The sequence below is a fragment of the Diabrotica virgifera genome, chromosome 1, assembly GCF_917563875.1.
Source record: "Diabrotica virgifera virgifera chromosome 1, PGI_DIABVI_V3a".
In the NCBI taxonomy this organism is placed as follows: domain Eukaryota; kingdom Metazoa; phylum Arthropoda; class Insecta; order Coleoptera; family Chrysomelidae; genus Diabrotica; species Diabrotica virgifera.
In genome coordinates, this window is record NC_065443.1 from 80,121,393 (window position 1) to 80,140,238 (window position 18,846).

Sequence of the window (18,846 nt, forward strand, 5' to 3'; positions counted from 1 at the left end):
AACAATACACCTCTAGAGAGAGTACAGAAAATATGCTACCTGGGCTGCAACATTAAGGATACTTGGGATCATAGCTACGAAATAAAAACTCGTATTGAAAAAGCCAAGAGCTCTTTTAACAGTCTTAAGAAAATTCTCTGCAACTTGTCTTTAAGTATCAATATACGCATAAGAATTCTTAGATGTTACGTCTTTAGTGTCCTCCTATACGGAGTTGAAGGCTGGAGCCTGACAGAAGATGCCATAAAACGGTTAGAGGCGTTTGAAATGTGGTGCTACCGACGTATGTTGAGGGTCTCATATATACACCACACAACTAATATAACTATTCTCCAGAGGCTAGGAAAAGAAAGAAATAATTAACACCGTAAAGAACAGAAAATTGGCTTACTTCGGCCACATTATGCGTAATGAAAAATACCGACTGCTGCAGTTGATTCTACAAGGCAAGATTGAGGGCAGGAGAGGCCCTGGACGTAGACGTATATCCTGGCTGGCCAATCTTAGGAAGTGGACTGGTCTAACGTCAACTGATCTATTTCGAGCTGCCGTAAATAGAATAAGATGGGTCAATGTGGTCGCCAACATCTCCAGAAGATAGGCACTTTTAGAAGAAGAATAGAAGATCCGTCTTTGTAATTTTGTTTATTGGATATATTCCTGAAAATTTCAAATTGGAATGTAAGTTTACTTTTGTTAAATAAATATACCAAGCATTGTAGAAATAAATAATTTTCATGTGCCTACACCTTCCAAATGGAGTAAGAATTTTATTTTAATAACCTTTAATAATCCAATAATAATGTTATTACGCAAAAGTTGGTTTTCAAAATAACTATAATTATTAATCTATAGAAATATCCTCAAAAAACAGAAAACAAATTTTAAGCAAAGGCTTAAACCAACTCCCGCGCGAACTTAAAATTATTTGGTTTAAGCCTATGCTTAAGCCTCAAATTGAAGTGGAAATATAGGCATCTAAGCTTAAGCTCAGGCTTAAACTAAACTTTGGCTTAAGTGCGGTTGGAAATACCGGCCCTAAGTGTTTTGGTTCTATTATAGTTCCTTTACCTCCGTTCTTTGACCTTTTATAAATCGCCATATTTCCTTTTGCAGACCAAGAACTTCCTTGGATGAGATACTAAACTGGATACTAAACGTAATTTTTGCCCAGATTTCTTCGACGCCGTCAGTTCTGTGATATATACAGGGTGTCCAGAAACTCTACCGAGAAACGAAGACAGGATATTCCTCAGATAATTTTAAGACAACGCACATTATTTTATCGCATAACTTTTTTGTTTTTATTTCTGAAGCATTTTTGAGTCTAAAGTATTAAAATGTAAGGTATTACAGTACTTAAAGGTACTCTTACTTTATGTCGATAGCATACACCGTTTGCTAGAAAAATCAATTTGAAAATTTTTCGTTTTTTGAATATCAAAAAAAATAAAAAAAAAGAATGTTTGTGTACTTTGTACGCACGTAAGAAGTTATACTTCTATTATAATATATATTTCAACGAAATAAATATACCTACTTAACAGTTACAATACAAAAAATTAACAATAATTACCAAAAATGAACCAAAACTTAACAATGCCAAATATTAAAAAAAAAAGAAAAAAGTATGAATGTCCGGGATTTGAACCCGCAATCTCGCGATTTTTTGATCTCTGGTCCAATGCTCTACCAACAAGGCCATCAAGCCGCATGCTACTTACCTTTCAGATATACATAATTATACATCACGGTGACAAGTGAAATATAAAAATAGATGTTTTATTATTTTACGCCCAAGGAAGACAAACCCAAAGACACAAAATTATAATAAAAACCTTTTAAACCACCTTTTTCAAATTGCGCAAGTTGTATTATTAATATTAATGTTAATAAATGAAATATAAATATTTTGACGTTTCACAATTTGACAATTCACTTTTAACTGCAGTGCCTTAAAAATTTTAAAGCACTAGTGCCTTAAAGTAGCATTTTTAACGCTCCTATGGAGTCCTAAAAATTGCATTTTTAACACATTTGTAGAAAAATATATTTAAAAACACTAATATATTCTTTCCACACCTTTTCTGGACTGATACATACATAAATTAAAACATTTTGAAGTATAACTTCAAAAATATAATATGAAAACTATTTAAAAAGGCAGTATAACTATTAACTAACCTTTGTTGTTTCTCTTCCCACAAATTTTAAAACGCAACAACCATACATAACCAAACCGTCAACCGTCCAAACCACAGCTGCGCTACAGCTGCCATATTGGATAATTTTTGACATGTCATTTGAACATCCAATCAGAACAAAGTTATAATGCGCATGCGTCCGGATCGTAGGTTTTAACATATAAAAATTCACCCTCATATCGCGCGTAAAGAAGTATAGCTTCAAAAACTATTTAGAAAAACGAAAACTGGTACGTTGAAGAATTACTGGTACGTACGAGATGAATCGATTTCATTAATTGCGAATTTCTAGTACCGGTCATATGCGTCCGTTTTGGGTAGGTTATTGGGTTATTTTATAGCATAACTTTTTTGTCTTTAATTTTTAAGAATTTTTGACACTACATTATTAAATTATGAGGTATTCTGGTACTAAAAGTTACTCTTGCTTTAAGTTGGTAAAATACACCGCTTTGTTTTGAAAAAAATTTCAATTTTTTTTCAAATTCTGGAACCGAAAAATTTTCAAATCGATTTTTCTAAAAAACGGTGTGTCCTACCGACTTAAAACAAGAGTACCTTTTAGTATTAGAATACCTCACAATTTAATATTCCAGTATTAGAAATGCTTAAAAGTTAAAGACAAAAAAGTTATGCGATAAAATATCCGTTGCCCCACCCAAAATGGACGCCTATGACTGGTATTAGAAATTCGCAATGAATGGAATCGATTTATCTTTGAAAGATAAATATGTGTACCAATTTTTGTTTTTCTAACTAGAAGCGTTCTGGAGGTATTTAATAAAAACTAATTACAAGACGCCATCTTCAAAGAGCTCTAGCTCCCTTAGGAAGCATTTTCGGACTAGGCGAATTTGGGTAAATTGTCTTAAAATTATCAGTAGTAATTGCACAAAAGCTCTAAAATTCTATATTAATTTTAGAGATCCAGTGCAATTTGTTGCGATTATTTCATGAATAAAACTGTTCAAACCCAAAATTTTATTCTAATTTATTTATGTAAGTACAAAATTAGTACAATTAAACACACAGTTGTTATAAATATTTCACGGTTGAAAGTCATCACTTTTATAATTTTTAAAACATTAATTGTCATTAATGTCACTGAATGTATTTTTTCGTAGCAACGAAGGGCATCTGACGTAATATACTTGACGACGGGAAATTATCAAAAATTATCAATTTAATTTAGATTTCTGTAGCTTTCCATTGGTCAGAATCTCCTATGAATGAAATAATCTGAGGCATCTCCTGTCTTCGTTTGTTGGTACAGTTTCTTAAAACCCTGTATATTTCTACTTCTTTCTTTTATTCTGTTTTGGAATAGGTATCTTGTGGGGTCATCCTGTAAGCTATAAAACTTTAAAACTTAGTCTTATATTTGAAAAACCGTAGTATACTGTCAGTCATTAATTTCAATGGTTTCAGATATGCTGCAACCTCTACTACAGTACGCAAGAATAAGATTATGGAAGGAATAACACGGGCTAATTTTAACAACCATCCCACTGTACGAGAATTCGGTTTTTCAGTTTCTAGCGCATTTGAAAAATTAGATGCCAGAATCTTGCCCCCTCCCAGATTAGGCTATGCCGGTAAAGAAGTGAATGTTGATAAAGGAATATGGAGAGGTGACAAATTCTTCCAAGCGGTCACGATTAACAAATGGACAATCGTGTGCGCTGATAGGAGGCCACCAAGACCAGATGACTTGCGGAACTTAGCTTCACAAGTGAGTATTTTAGTTTAAGAACTTATTTCGTTAACTGAGTCTTTTAAGTATTAACAAATATTATCAAAAATGTGGCAACTATTTTCCAAAGACACTGTGCATACCATTACTTACACTCTGGGCTAATTAGCAAAATTCATGGAAAAGTTATTTACCAGCAATTTTATTGCTGGAATGGAATTATAAGATCCTATATATTAATAATATAGGTATGCAAAGTCCGCAGATAGTGTGCTACTTTTTTTATAAACAAAATGGCGCCGACAAATCGTATTTTTTTCAATTATTGCTCTATAACTCCGAAGATTTTAACTTTACAACACAAACACCCAAATAAAAATTCACCGCAATTAAATTTTGCATAGAGATCTGTTTTTCACGATTTGCTTCGACGAAAATTTTCCTCGGAAAATGCGGGTTTTCCTAACAAAAACTCTAATTTTCAAATAAAGTTTTAGGTAAGTAATTATTAATCAATAATTAAATAACTTAGTGACATCAAAGCTTTCTTGGTATAGATTGTAATTCCAGAAGCCGGTGAAAATTAAACGAATATTTTAGCAACAATTCAATTGTTAATTAACAATTTACGATCGCAATAATAACCAAAATAATAATGATACATTGATCAAACTTATAAAGATTATAAAGATGAGATGCTTATTTAATATTTTATCGACAAAATATAAATTTTTCTTTTTTTTGCATAATCTTTAAATTTCGAAAAAAAAAATAGTTATAATACGCTGGTGTAATTAGTAAAGTACAAAGAAAAGTTATTTACCAGCAATTTTATTGCTGGAATCGAATTATAAGACCCTATATATTATTAATATAGATATGCAAAGTCCGCAGATAGTGTGCTACTTTTTTTATAAACAAAATGGCGCCGACAAATCGTATTTTTTTCAATTATTGCTCTATATCTAAGATTTTAGCTTTACACCAAAAACACTCGGATAAAAATTCACCCCAATTTAATTCTACATAGTGGCACGCTTTTCCCGATTTGCTCCGACGAAAATTTTCCTCGGAAAATGTGGGTTTTCCCAACAAAACCTCGAATTTTCAAATAAATTTTTTGGGCCAGTAATTATTTATTAATAATTATATAGCTTGGTGAAATAAAAGCTTTCTTGGTATAGAGTATAAATTCAGAAGTCGGTGAAAATGAAACGAATATTTTAGCAACAATTCAATTGTTAATTAACAATTTACAATCGCAATAACAACCAAAATAATCATGAGACATTGATCAAACTTAGAAAGATTATAAAGGTGTGATGCCTATTTAATATTTTGTCGACAAAATATAAATTTTTTCATTTTTTTGCATAATCTTTAGATATTTAAAAAAAATTGTTATAAACAAATTAACATTTCTCAGAAATTGTTTATTATATTCTAATTTTAAAAAATGCTTAAAATGCGTATTTCATAGGTCTTGAAAATGAATGCTTTAAAAAAAATTTACAACCATTTGCAAAAAAAGTTATGAAACAGCAAAGTAAATATACGATTGCTCCGTTGTTTATAATTTGTTTTAATTGTTTCAAAGCTTAAATGTGAGTCTATGGTACAAACTAATTACTCACAAAGAATGTCAAAAATTAGTGCAATGGTTATATTTTAATCAAAGATTAAAAATATTTTTTTTTTGTAATTTTTAGCGCAAAAGTAGGCTTGATACAGAGTCGGAGCTAAAATGTTCACTCGAAGCTACTGACACGCAGCATACATTATTTATTAAAAGTGTACGTTGCGCGGCCGGTCGTCGCTCCGAGTGAACATTTTAGCTACAGTACTGTATTAGTCTATTTTCACGCGTGTAAATTACAAAAAAATATATTTATAATCTTTAATTAAAATATAACCATTAAACTGATAATCGATATTTTTTTGTAAATAATTAGTTTGTACTTTAAACTCACTTCTACGCTTTGAAAGAATTAAAAACAAATTATAAACACCGTAGTAATCGTATGTTTACTTTGCTGTTTCATAACTTTTTTGCAAATGGTTGCAAAAAAGTTTTAAAGCATTAATTTTCAAGATATTTGAAATACGCATTTTAGCTATTTTTTAAAATTATAATATAATAAAAACTTTCTGAGAAACGTTAATTTGTTTATAAGTATTTTTTTTAAACATTTAAAGATTTTGCAAAAAAATAAAAAAATTATATTTTGTCGACAAAATGTTAAATAGACATCTCATATTTATAAGATTTCAAAGTTTGATCAGTGTATCATAATTATTTTGGGTTATTATTGCGACTGTAAATTATTAATTAACAACTGAATTGTTGCTAAAATATTAGTTTAATTTTCACCAGCTTCTGGAACTATAATCTAAACCAAGAAGGCTTTTAAGTCACCAAATTATTTAATTATTGGTAGATAATTATATTATTTATCTAAAACTTTATTTGAAAATTAAAGATTTTGTTGGGAAAACCAGCATTTTCCGAGGAAAATTTTCGTCGGAGCAGATCAAGAAAAATACGTCTCTATGCAGAATTTAATCACGGTGAATTTTTATTTGGGTGTTTTTGTTGTAAAGTTAAAATCTTCGGAGTTATAGAGCAATAATCGAAAAAAAAAACACGATTTTCGGGCGCCATTTTGTTTATAAAAAAAGTAGCACACTATCTGAGGACTTTGCATAACTATATTATTAATATATAGGATCTTATAATTCGATTCCAGCAATAAAATTGCTGGTAAATAACTTTTCCCAAAAATGACCTATTCTCCGATAATCAGCCCAGACTATTACGTTGCCTAAACAGCTCATGTGACAAAGCACATTTGACGCGGGCAGACAAATTCCGCGGGTGAAACAAATCGGATAAAGGTAAATGGAGTTTCCAATAACAACATTAGATATGCGGATGACACGGTCATCTTAGCCGAAAATATACACTCACCGGCACTAAATTCCGCCACCCAAAATTTTTGATTAGGATTGACAATTTATAACTTTATTATTTGAGGTCATGAGAGCTAGAGTGGCCTAACTGATTTTAACATTACATAATCAAAGAAAATTATCAGAAGCTATTGGTCTAAGAGCCAGCAACGTTTTCGAGAAATCATTTTAAGGCGGCTGATTCTTTCATATATTGTCCCCTACGCTTCCTCGAACACCGTACCGGCCATCTGGCTGCTGATACAGGTTGCGTTCATTACTGCGCAATAGGGTGTATCATAATAAATACTCAAATAATGAATTTTCGAAATTCAAACTTTCAAGTTGATAAAAAGTTGCCTCTTACATTACTCTTTCAGGGCAAAAAAGTTTTGTTTTAATTAAAACATATTTAGGTCTCCCGGAATCGACTTAAACTTTAGAATGTTTTCTCAAAAACACGATTTTTTATCTTTTTTTAAAGTTTATATTTTTATTGTCAACTTAAAAAAAATTCAAACTTTCAAGTTGATAAAAAGTTGCCTCTTACATTACTCTTTCAGGGAAAAAAAGTTTTGTTTTAATTAAAACATATTTAGGTCTCCCGGAATCGACTTAAACTTTAGAATTTTTTCTCAAAAACACGATTTTTCATCTTTTTTTTTTTATTGAAAATTAAATTTTATATTTTTATTGTCAACTTAAAAAATATTAAGTACGTGATAACAGTGAACAATAAAAATTAGGATAATATATGTAACTAAGCATAAAGTCACCCGGAATCTTTATGAAAATCTCAATTGTAACAACGAAAAATCGAGGTACGAAATTTATTAAAGAAATACAAAATTTTACTTAAAGATTACAGATAAAAAGTTGACAAAGAAAAATCTTTAAAATGGTTCTTTATTTCATCTTGAAGGATGTTGGCTAAACAAATCCAGTTAGCCTTCAAAGCCACAGGTATTGTAATGCTTCTTCGATCTGGAACCAAGGGAATTTGTTAGGGCAAATGTCAGATTGTAATTATAGTACTAATACTAAGTTACTATTCAAATAGAATGCTGTGATGTAATCCTAAATAAGTATGAAATAAATCTTACCTGTAATTTATTTTTGCAATACAGCTGTAGCAGATGTGTACTGTCGCTTAGTTTCAAACTTAGGAAGTTACTTTCTGTCCAATAATCTTGATCTTATAACGCCTTCTCGTTCTTGAACACCACAAACGTGCTTAGAAGCTGCAGTAACTTTCTTTACAACTCGTTCTACCGCTTGAGTGTGAAGTGGTATTTTGAACTCTTTTCTATCACTGCTTCCTGAATTAACAATCATCTCAATCTCTTCTTTGCTGAAGTCAGCTATAAGTGGTGGTTCTGTAACTGTGGTGGATTGCCAGTCAATGAGATCGATGTAGTCTTCTGCCTCAAAATTAACTTGTGGTGGTTTGAAGACTCGATGTGCCCTTGTTTCTGTCTGTCGAGCTTTTTCTATCCGTTTGCCTGCCAAAGCTCTTATATGTTTTCGAGAGTCAAACAACATCACTAAAAGGATGTGTTCAGGATGAGCCATAAAGGCGTTTCTTTGCAAGGAAGACTGAGCCACAGCCTTCAGTTCACTGTCTAAAAACTTGGTGCACTGTACGATGAAGAAAAAGTGTTGTGATGCGTGGATAATTTTAGGACGACATTTTATGGTAAACCATGAGGTAGCATAGACTTTCATGACGAACTCAGCAAGCTTTCTAAGTTGTGGGGTTGGTTCAATAGTTGAAATATACAGACGTAAGATTCTATTTGCTAATGTCAGCCACCGGGCGTGGGACAAGCTTCCGGGGTTTCTACTGGCCAACTCGGAGGGACATTCACCTTTGACTACAGCCTGACATATATCCCAAAGGTATTTCTGGTCCGTACTTAAGTCTTTACTATGGACTTCTGGGAAGGTGCTATCTATTTTGTCATAATTAACAACCGGGAAGTCTTGGCAGTTGGTCAAACCTTTGCCTATTGGCCCACTGAATGATGTTGGTCCTGTGGTTGGACCGTCAAGAGCAACAAAAACTTTTCTCAGAGGCAATTCGTTTAAGTGCAACATACATATTACTACTTGGACCGGATGTTTCAATGCGCGTTCAAACAACAAAACTGCTCCTTGCGATGTTCCAGTATTCGTTGCCGTACCATCACATCCAAGCGCTTTGATATTTGAGTTATCAATGGAGTTATCACTCATGTAACTTAATATTGATGATACCATATCTTTCGCAGATCCACTGTTTGGAGTTACATGACCGAAATATGCTGAACCTGGTTCCTCGACCAAAGATATGTGTTCTTCTTGTATGGTTTTACGGACAGATTTCCCACGTACAATTTCTTTGATTATGGTTTCATCCTTCCTACCATCGAAGTAAAGAGCAATTATTTCGTTTGTGCGAGTTGAATTAATACTTCGGCGGTACTTTAACCTTTCACGAAAAATCTTGGACTTGTCAATAACTGCGGCTTGGTTTTCTGGTGATATGACATTCAAATCTTGAAGAAGAGCACTTGCTAGTTGAGCAAATGCTCTGTTTTAAATGCCTTTGCGATCACATGCCTTAGAAAATAATGACAGATTCACTGGCAGGCCTTGTTTTACTTTCACGCTTAGACTTTCAATTTTGTTTCTTAAAAGAGTTATTTTAGAACCTTGAACTTTTTCATCAGGCCTACTTGATTCTTCTTCCATGGATTCATCATCAGAGTCACTACTAAGAATATCCACATTTATTAAATCAGGTGGAGTAGTTAGTTCCACATTCCTACTTAATTTAGATTGCAGGGACTTTTCCTTCCGTTTGTTTCGTTTTTCAATTTTTTTAGTCTCTGCTTGGTCAATACCTCCAATAATCATCATCCTCAAGTTCCGTTGGTCTGTCAAGAATGCATGTTCTAATTTTGGTACTTTCCTTGGAGCTGGGCACAAACATTTGTCTAGTTCACTACATTTGCATGAACAAATATCAAAAAGACTATTATCAATGTCAGATCTAAACTTTTCAACTGCAACTTTAAAACTCTTGGCATTTTTTGTACAACCTGAAGATTTTTTAATCTTTTCACACCTCTCATGCAGTTGTAGAATCGTAAAAACAATATTGTTAGTAGATGAAACAGGTATTGATGATTTTTTCCAAATTTGCTCTAACTTATGTGTCACTCGCATTGCAATTAACTTTTTCTGTGGTTGGTAGCATCCTTCAGATTTCAACTGATTTCTGATTTCTCACCCATTCAAAATACCTCAGCAGGTCACTTTTAGTAGGTAAAACATTAATATCACTAATGTCAAGAGGCTGTCCGACTATAGGAGCTTCAGTGCATTTCCTCGTTGTTATAGTGTTTGTCTTTTTACTCATGATAGAAAAACAACAAAACCACACGGAATTCACAAGTCATAAACGACACACACTAAACAAAACACACTGAAATACATGTAATAACGCGCAAACCACGTGCTGTCAGATTGCACGGTGGAGTGGCTAACAGAAACAAAGGGTGTGAGTGAGTGGTGGAGGGGAGCCAGACGCCAGACATCCGGTGACTCACAAGTCAGTGCCAGCTGCCCGTCTCATTGACCCATTGCATTAAAATACAGCACTGTAATGATTGTATTAGAATTTTTTTTTCCTGTTTCTGATTCATGTCAAACTTGAATTAAATATGAAAATTGTGATATATTTAGGGTAATTCCGGGTTACCTAAATAATTTAACTCAGAACCAAAATGTTTACTATGGATAAATTAAATGTAAAAATACACATTTTTTAACTTGATTACATCATTTGTAATGGGGAACTTGCACATTTCTTTTTTATTACATAATAATGTTCAGTTTTGTATAAAAATGAGATTTCCAAAATTTCCCGCTTCAAAAACTCATAATAACTTAGAAATACAAATTTAAAGTCTTCTTTATTTTAAAGTAGTTCAGACGGCCCGTGACGTCACATAGTTTTACATTAGTTTTTTATATGGTTATATCAGTGATGTGGGAGGGTTATATGTAAGTATATTCTTCTTCTTCTTCTTCTTTAGTTTATTGGCCTCCACCTACTTGGGTATTTGGCCACAGCATCGTCGCGAAATATGGGAAAATATTTATATTGTAATGACATTTTTTTATCACTATACTTAATAGGAAGTGTGTACCTACTAAGTTTTATCGTTAAATAATTATGAGAATAATAATCAGAATAAAATCACAGTATAAAATTAGTAGGTATAATGGGAGTATAATATACATAATATATGTACTTACTTATCTGCTTTAACTCCCCGAACTTCTCCGACGGAAAAATTTTCACTCTTTTGAAAATATGTAGCCACCATACACATATCAACTATAGGTAAGTTATCAGACTGCCCTTTACACAAACCCTCTTCGGTCATTTTAAAAAATATATCTTAAAAACACTCAAATATATCAGAAATAGAAATTATCAAATATATTTATAAAACTTAGTGTCAGTGTCAAAACGAATGCCAAACCTATGAGGGAACTTACACATTTTTTTATTACGTAATATTATTTAGTTTCCTTTAAAAATAATATTTCCAAACTTTCACGCGGTAAAACCTCATAATAACTTAGAAGATAATTTAAAATCTATATATTTTTTTCTGTTTTCTGGCCTTGGTTTAGAAGAACCCTTAGGCAATGTAAAATAGTTCAAACGATCAAAAACGCTTGTGACGTTACATAACTGTATTTTCTACTGACGTTTATAGTGTCTAATTTAAAATTATATACAATTTTGTTTACTTTGTTGGTGCAGAATGTACATGCACAACTATATGACGTCACTATGCGTTTTGGACCACCTGTTTTAATTTGAATTTTTAATCGTCTTTAGGGGCCAAACGAAAGACAAACAAAACTTTTTTATCTTTGATACATGTTTTAAATTATGTTCTGTTGTGATTTATAACATTTTTTTCGAATTTAAAAATTTATGCAAGTTCCCTATTTATAAACTGTGTAAATTATTTTTTCAAAAACGTATTTTTTTACAAAAAATTATAAACTTTTTCTACATTCCGGGAGACTTAAATATTGTTGGAATTCAAAAAGATTTTTTTTGGTAGATCTATGATGGTAGTAACAACTTTTTATCAACTTGAAAAATTAAATAATAAAAAAAATTTTTGTGATACACCCTACTGCGCAGCACACCTGTACAGGTAAACACAAAATCAGGGTGATTGATTAGTGTGAAAAAGCTTAGTAGATCCGCTATAGTAATAGATAGCAATAAAAGTTAATAACAAAAATTGTAGCTAACTTTGCGCTTCACATTAAAAAATTAGTTAGAATGTTACAGGGTGTTGGATAACATAGTGGCAGACCAAACTTTTGTTTTTTTTTTAATGGAACACCCCATATTTTATTTTATATTCGAAATCTTCTTAACTTCCCCATCACAAAAATGTAAAGGTTTGTTATGTTATACAGGGTATTTACAAAGTTATAACCAATGTTCTATGAAAATCGTAAGAAGTTCAGCCCCCTGTATAAATAAAAATAAGCACAACAGCAATGGTTTATTGGTGCCATATTTTTTTGCTGATTGTCAAAATTTATAAAAATGGTTGATATTGCTAATTTTCTTTTTATCGAATACACGGTGAGTCAAAACGCAAGTACATTATTTTCACAGTAATTTTAAATAGAACACCCTAATTAATAACTTGCTCTGAAAAATGAAAATATCTCAAAAACTAACAAATTTAGGCATAGGGAATATTATACAAAAATTAAAGTACGGTAATGATATTTTTCGATAGTAATATAAAATACAGGGTGTTACATTTAAAATTTCTGAGAAAAGAATGTACTTGCGTTTTGACTCACCCTGTATTCGATATAAGGAAAATTAGCAATATTAACAATTCTTAAAAATTTTCACAATCAACAAAAAAATATGGCACCAATAAACCATCGCTGTTGTGCTTTTTTTATTTATACAGGGAGCTGAACTTGTTACGATTTTCATAAAAAATTGGTTATAACTTTGTAAAAGCTCTATATAACATAACAAACCTTTATATTTTTGTGATGGGGAAGTTAAGAGGATTTCGAATATAAAATAAAATATAGGGTGTTCTATTTAAAAAAAAAACATAAGTTTGGTCTGCCACTATGTTATCGAACACCCTGTAATTATCTAACTAATTTCGTAATGTGAAACTGACAGTTGGCCACAATTTTTATTATTAACTTTTATTGCTATCTATTACTATAGCGGATCTACTGAGCTTTATAACACTCATCAATCACCCTGTATATTGAATTTAAATATTTTAGGACGAAACATTTTTTTGTTATTACTTTTTAAACCACAGAAATGTCTGGCAATTACAGTTCATATTTCTAATAATGTTTAAAAAGTAATGACAACAACAATTTTTCGTCTTACAATAATTTTAAATTCGATATGTTTACCTGTACAAGTGTGCTGCGCAGTAATGAACGCAACCTGTATCAGTAGCCAGATGGCCGGTACGGTGTTCGAGGAAGCATCGGGAACACTATATGAAAGAATCAGCCGTCTTAAAATGATTTTTTTTTCGACGTTGTATTCTCTCCTAACTTTAAAAAATTCTGTGGAAAAATGGAAGAGCTGATTTTGTTTCATAGTCCTGTCATATTATCCCGGAGGCATCACTAAAATTTTGTTTTTTGAATTATCCGAATATCTCTTTTCTTGTAAGAGCTGTACCATTTTTTGTAAATAAAAACACTGATTGACTCATAAAATTGACAGAGGTTGAATTGATAAGGTTAGAATGGCCCGCACGCAGCCCAGATCTTAATCCTATTGAGGATTTATGGGATGAATTAAAAAAGCTATTCGCCGTCATCCTTCGTCTTCTTAAAGTTCTCTCTCCTATCGGAGGTTGGATATCATAATGGCTATGGTCACTTTGTTGGCTGCTGCTCTGAATAGTTGTAATGAACTACAGTTAAACCATTCTCTAAGGTTCCTCAGCCAGGAGATGCGTCTTCTTCCTATGCCTCTTCTTCCTTGGATCCTTCCTTGCATAATAATTCTCAGCAACTCATATTTTTCTCCTCTGGTAATGTGACCCAAATATTCCAGTTTTCTAGTTTTTATACTTTTCATAATTTCTAACTCCTTATTTAAACGTCGTAGCACTTCAACATTGGTAATCCTTTGAACCCACTGAATTTTCAATATTCTTCTGTAACACCACATTTCGAACGCTTCTATTCTTTTCTTCTATTCTTCTATTCTTTTCTTCGTCATCCTAGGCCTCCAGAAAATTTGGTACAGTTATGGCCCTGGTAGAGGAATATCGGGCTATTCCCCGGGCAAGGATAACACATCTTTACTCGATGCCAAACAGATTGCGAGCAGTCGTTGCTGCAAGAGTTGGACATACCCGCTATTGAACTGTTTTGTTTTGTTGTTAATTTGAGTGCGTTTAATATTTTTAATAATAATAAACCTTCAAAGCAGTGTTTTTATTTGCAGCTCTTACAAGAAAGGAGATATTCGGATAATTAAAAAAAAACCTTAGTGATACCTCCAGCATACTACAAAAGGAGTATGAAACAAAATCAGCCCTCCAATTTTTCCACAGAATTTTTTAAAGTTAGAAAAAAATACAACACTTCCATTCACCCCCGTATAATACCATATAAGGAAAAAAATTTTTGAAGTGTTTAATCTGTTTTCACTATTGAGATCAGGGGTACCTCAAGGAAGCGTTCTGTGACCACAACTGTATCTGGTTTACACAGCCGACTTACCCACAAATCGTGATACAACGACCACCACCTTTGCAGACGATACTGAAATCCTAGCAGTACACAAAAATCCCGTCGAGGCTGCTGCAAAACTCCAGAGAGTATTAAATCAAATAAATACATTGCACAAAATTGGAGAATTAAATTGATTGAACAAAAATCAAACCATATTGTTTTTACAAAATGTCACAGTGACAATAACCTACAGTAACAATAAATAATAAGGTAGTTCCCTCAGTTACCTCTGTAAAATATCTGGGTATGCATTTGGACAGGGGATTAACCTGGAGAACCCATATATGGAACAAACGTAAACAACTGGACATAAAATTTAGTAAGCATTATTTGCTTCTAGGGCGTAAGTCTAAGCTCACGAGAAGAACTAAACTGCTAGTATACAACACAATATTCAAATCAGTCTGGGCATATGGTCTGCAGCTCTGGGGAACAGCATCCAAGTCGAATGTATCCATAATTGAGAGATTCCAGTCCAAGGTGTTACGTTCAATAATCGATGCTCCGTGGTTTGTTACTAACAGGGATATTTACAATGATCTGGAAACGAAAACCGTCAGTGAAGTGATAGTGGAGTTAAGTGCAAAATACATCGTACGTTTTGAAAGCCACGCGAATGTGCTTGAAATTAATTTGTTAGACAACAGTCAGGAAACAAAACGGTTAAAGAGAGACACCAGTAGATTTACCCCACAGACATTAATATTGTTACAGTAGCTAAGTTAATGTGTGTACATACAGTAATTTAATATTATCTCTATAGAGATCTGTGGTGCTGGTCACAATCTCATGTCATTTTTTCACAGATAAAATGTTCCTATTGTTATATGTTGTAACAGATTGCCTAATAAACATTAAATAGAAAAAAAAACTATTGAGAAGATTTATGGACTTAATATTAATATTAAACAGCTTGAACATCATACCGACTATTACTAGTGTAAAGATAAATATAGAACGGTTATAAATAAATAAAAAAACAAAAAGTTAAACAGTAATCTCGAAAATAAGCAAATAAGTTTCCATTCGACAGAACTACAGCCACGCTCATAAATCGATGCCTCAGAAGCCAATCAGTTGCAGAAAAATAAGGAGCCATGAAAAATAAATAAACCGTCCTTATTTATCATAATTTAAGTATTATGTTCATAAATACAAACAAGGAAATTATAATATTATTATATACACTCACCGGCACAAAATTCCGCCACCCAAAATTTTTGATTAATTTTGACAATCTATAACTTTATTATTTGTACTTCGATTTTTTTTTTAAGATTCTTGCATCAGTTTGTAGGTACATGTATTTATTGATGTCGTTTTTTATTATTCCGATAACAAAAAAAGAATGTGTGTGTACTTTGTACGCACGTAAGAAGTTATACTTCTATTATATGATTATATGATTATAAACGAAATTAATGTACTTTTTATTTATATTTTATTTAAATATTAAACTAATTTATACTTACTACTTCTCAAACATTTTTATTAAAACAGTGCCAAAAATTAAAATAATAAAAGAATAAAACACACACAAACACATTAAAGATGCCACAAATGATTTCTGAACATTAATTGTCGGAAATTTTTTTAACTAAATACGTATTTTCTGAAAATAAAATTATATAATAAATATACTTACAATCATAAAATGTATAAAAAAAAATAAAAAAATAAAAGTTTCTATTGAGATTCGAACCAACTTACCAGCGCGGCTGGTATTGGCGTTGTATTGGGGTTCACTCGCATTAAACGCTTCGCCACGGAGACAGTGTGTCATTATGTGCGAAGATCGACTAACTAAACGGATTAAACTTTTGACATTTTTGAATTATGTAAATCAAATTATTTTGATTTTGAATTGAAATGATTTAGAATTGAAAAAATACAACAAAACATAGAGTAAGAAAACAATATATTAGGTGAATATTGATAGAAATTTTGATGGTAATCAAATTATGTAAATAAAAGTATTACATACTATGTATTTTGGTAGGTTCAAATAGGTACAATTATAAACTTTTTTGTTTCTGTCCTCACAACAATAAAACTAATATATTATACATTTGTTTACCTTCATATTGAACAATTATTTATTATCGACAGATCATTTCAACACCCAATCAGAGCCCGTATAACGACTAATAAATTTCGCAATCACTTGCATCGTGCAAAGTGGCTATGTTCAAATATGTCCCGGTTGATTGTTGTTATCCATAGTTCTCTACGCCTTCGAGCTAATAGGTTTTTTATCAGTAATTTTGCGGCACTCATACTAGTCACAGTTTGATGGGCTTTCACATTGGCATGCAACAATCATCTCTTCTATGTTAATAATAAGTCCAAAAATATAATATGAAAACTATTTAAAAAGGCAGTATAACCATTAACTAACTTTTTGTTTGTTGTTTCTCTTCCTACAAATTTTAAAACGCAACAACCATACATAACCAAACCACAGTCCCACAGCTGCCATATTGGATAATTTTTGTCATGTCATTTGAACATCCAATCAGAACAAAGTTGTAATGCGACTGCGCCGGGATCAAAGGTTTTAATCCTATTAAAATTCACCCTCATATCGCGCGTAAAGAAGTATAACTTCAAAAATTTTTGCTTAGATTGCATTATGTGGGGGTGAATGGAAGCGTTGTATTTTCTCTTAACTTTAAAAAATTCTGTGGAAAAATTTTGAGGGCTGATTTTGTTTCATACTCCTTTTGTATTATCCTGGAAGTACCACTAAGTTTTTGTTTTTTGAATTATCCAAATATCTCTTTTCTTGTAAGAGCTGTAAATAAAAACACTGCTTTGAAGGATTTTTTAATTAAAAATAACAAACTCACTAAAATTAACAAAACAAAACAAAATTAACAACAAAACCAAACAATTCAATAGCGGGTATGTCCACCTCTTGCAGCAACGACTGCTCGCAATATGTTTGGCATCGAATAAAGATGTGTTATCCTTGCCTCAGGAATAGCCCGATAACTGTACCAAATTTTCTGGAGGCCTAGGATGACGGCGAATAGCTTTTTTAATTCATCCCATAAATACTCAATAGGATTGAGATCTGGGCTGCATGCGGGCCATTCTAATCTTATCAATCCAACCTCTATTTTATGAGTCAATCAAAAGAGATATTCGGATAATTCAAAAAACAAAATTTTAGTGATGCCTCCGGGATAATATGAGAGGACTATGAAACAAAACCAGCCCTTCCATTTTTCCACAGAATGTTTTAAAGTTAGGAGGAAATACAACACTTCCATTCACCCCCGTATAATGCAATGCAAGCAAAATTTTTGTGTTACCGGAATAATACCAAACGATGTCAATACATGTACCTACCAACTGGTGCAAGAATCTTGAAAATCGGAGTACAAATAATAAAGTTATAAATTATCAAACGTAATCAAAAATTTTGGGTGGCGGAATTTTGTGCCGGTGAGTGTATATAGGGGGTCCCAAAAGTAGCGGAACGGTCGAATATTTCGCGAAATAATCATCGGATCAAAAAACTGAAAAATACGTATTCAATAATTTTCAAAAATCTATCCAATGACACAAAACACCAACTCCCACTACATCCCCTGGAGGTGGGGTGGGGGTAACTTTAAAATCTCAAATGGAAACCCCCAGTTTTTCTTGTAGATTTGGATTCGTTACGTAAAAGTAAGCAACTTTTATTCAAGACATTTTTTCGAAATATGGATAGATGGCGCTATAATTGGGAAAAACGATTTATCCTGATACCATAGGTAAATTATAGAAACGGTCTAATATCTCGAGAAATACACTTCCAAATGACAAACCAAAAAACAGGTTTTTAATATTTTTCGAAAACCTATCGACAAACACCAAACATGACCCTCCAACCCACCCCCTGGAGCTGGGGTGGGGGGTAACTTTAAAATCTTAAATAACGACCCCCACTTTTTATCGCAGATTAGAATTCGTCATAAAAAATTAAGAAACATTTATTCGAAACATTTTTTAAAATTGCTGATAGATGGCGCTAATAAATCGTATTTTTTCAATTAAAGCCATCTATCAACAATTCTAAAAAATGTTTTGAATAAATAATAAATTTTTCATGACGAATCCGAATCTGCAATAAAAAGTGGGGGTTTTAAAGTTACCCCCCACCCCACCTTAAGGAGG

The 18,846-nt window shown here is 32.2% G+C and overlaps 1 protein-coding gene across 5 annotated transcripts in view; it reads left to right on the forward strand.

Moving 5' to 3' along the window:
- Positions 1–18,846, forward strand: part of LOC114327218 (protein argonaute-2) — a 149,207-nt gene that overhangs the window by 108,512 nt on the left and 21,849 nt on the right. For all 5 annotated transcript variants that reach the window (XM_050657254.1, XM_050657260.1, XM_028275755.2 and 2 more), the window contains one exon: positions 3,633–3,936. In XM_050657254.1, coding sequence (XP_050513211.1) covers positions 3,633–3,936 — 304 coding nt within the window. The remainder of the gene's footprint in view (positions 1–3,632; positions 3,937–18,846) is intronic.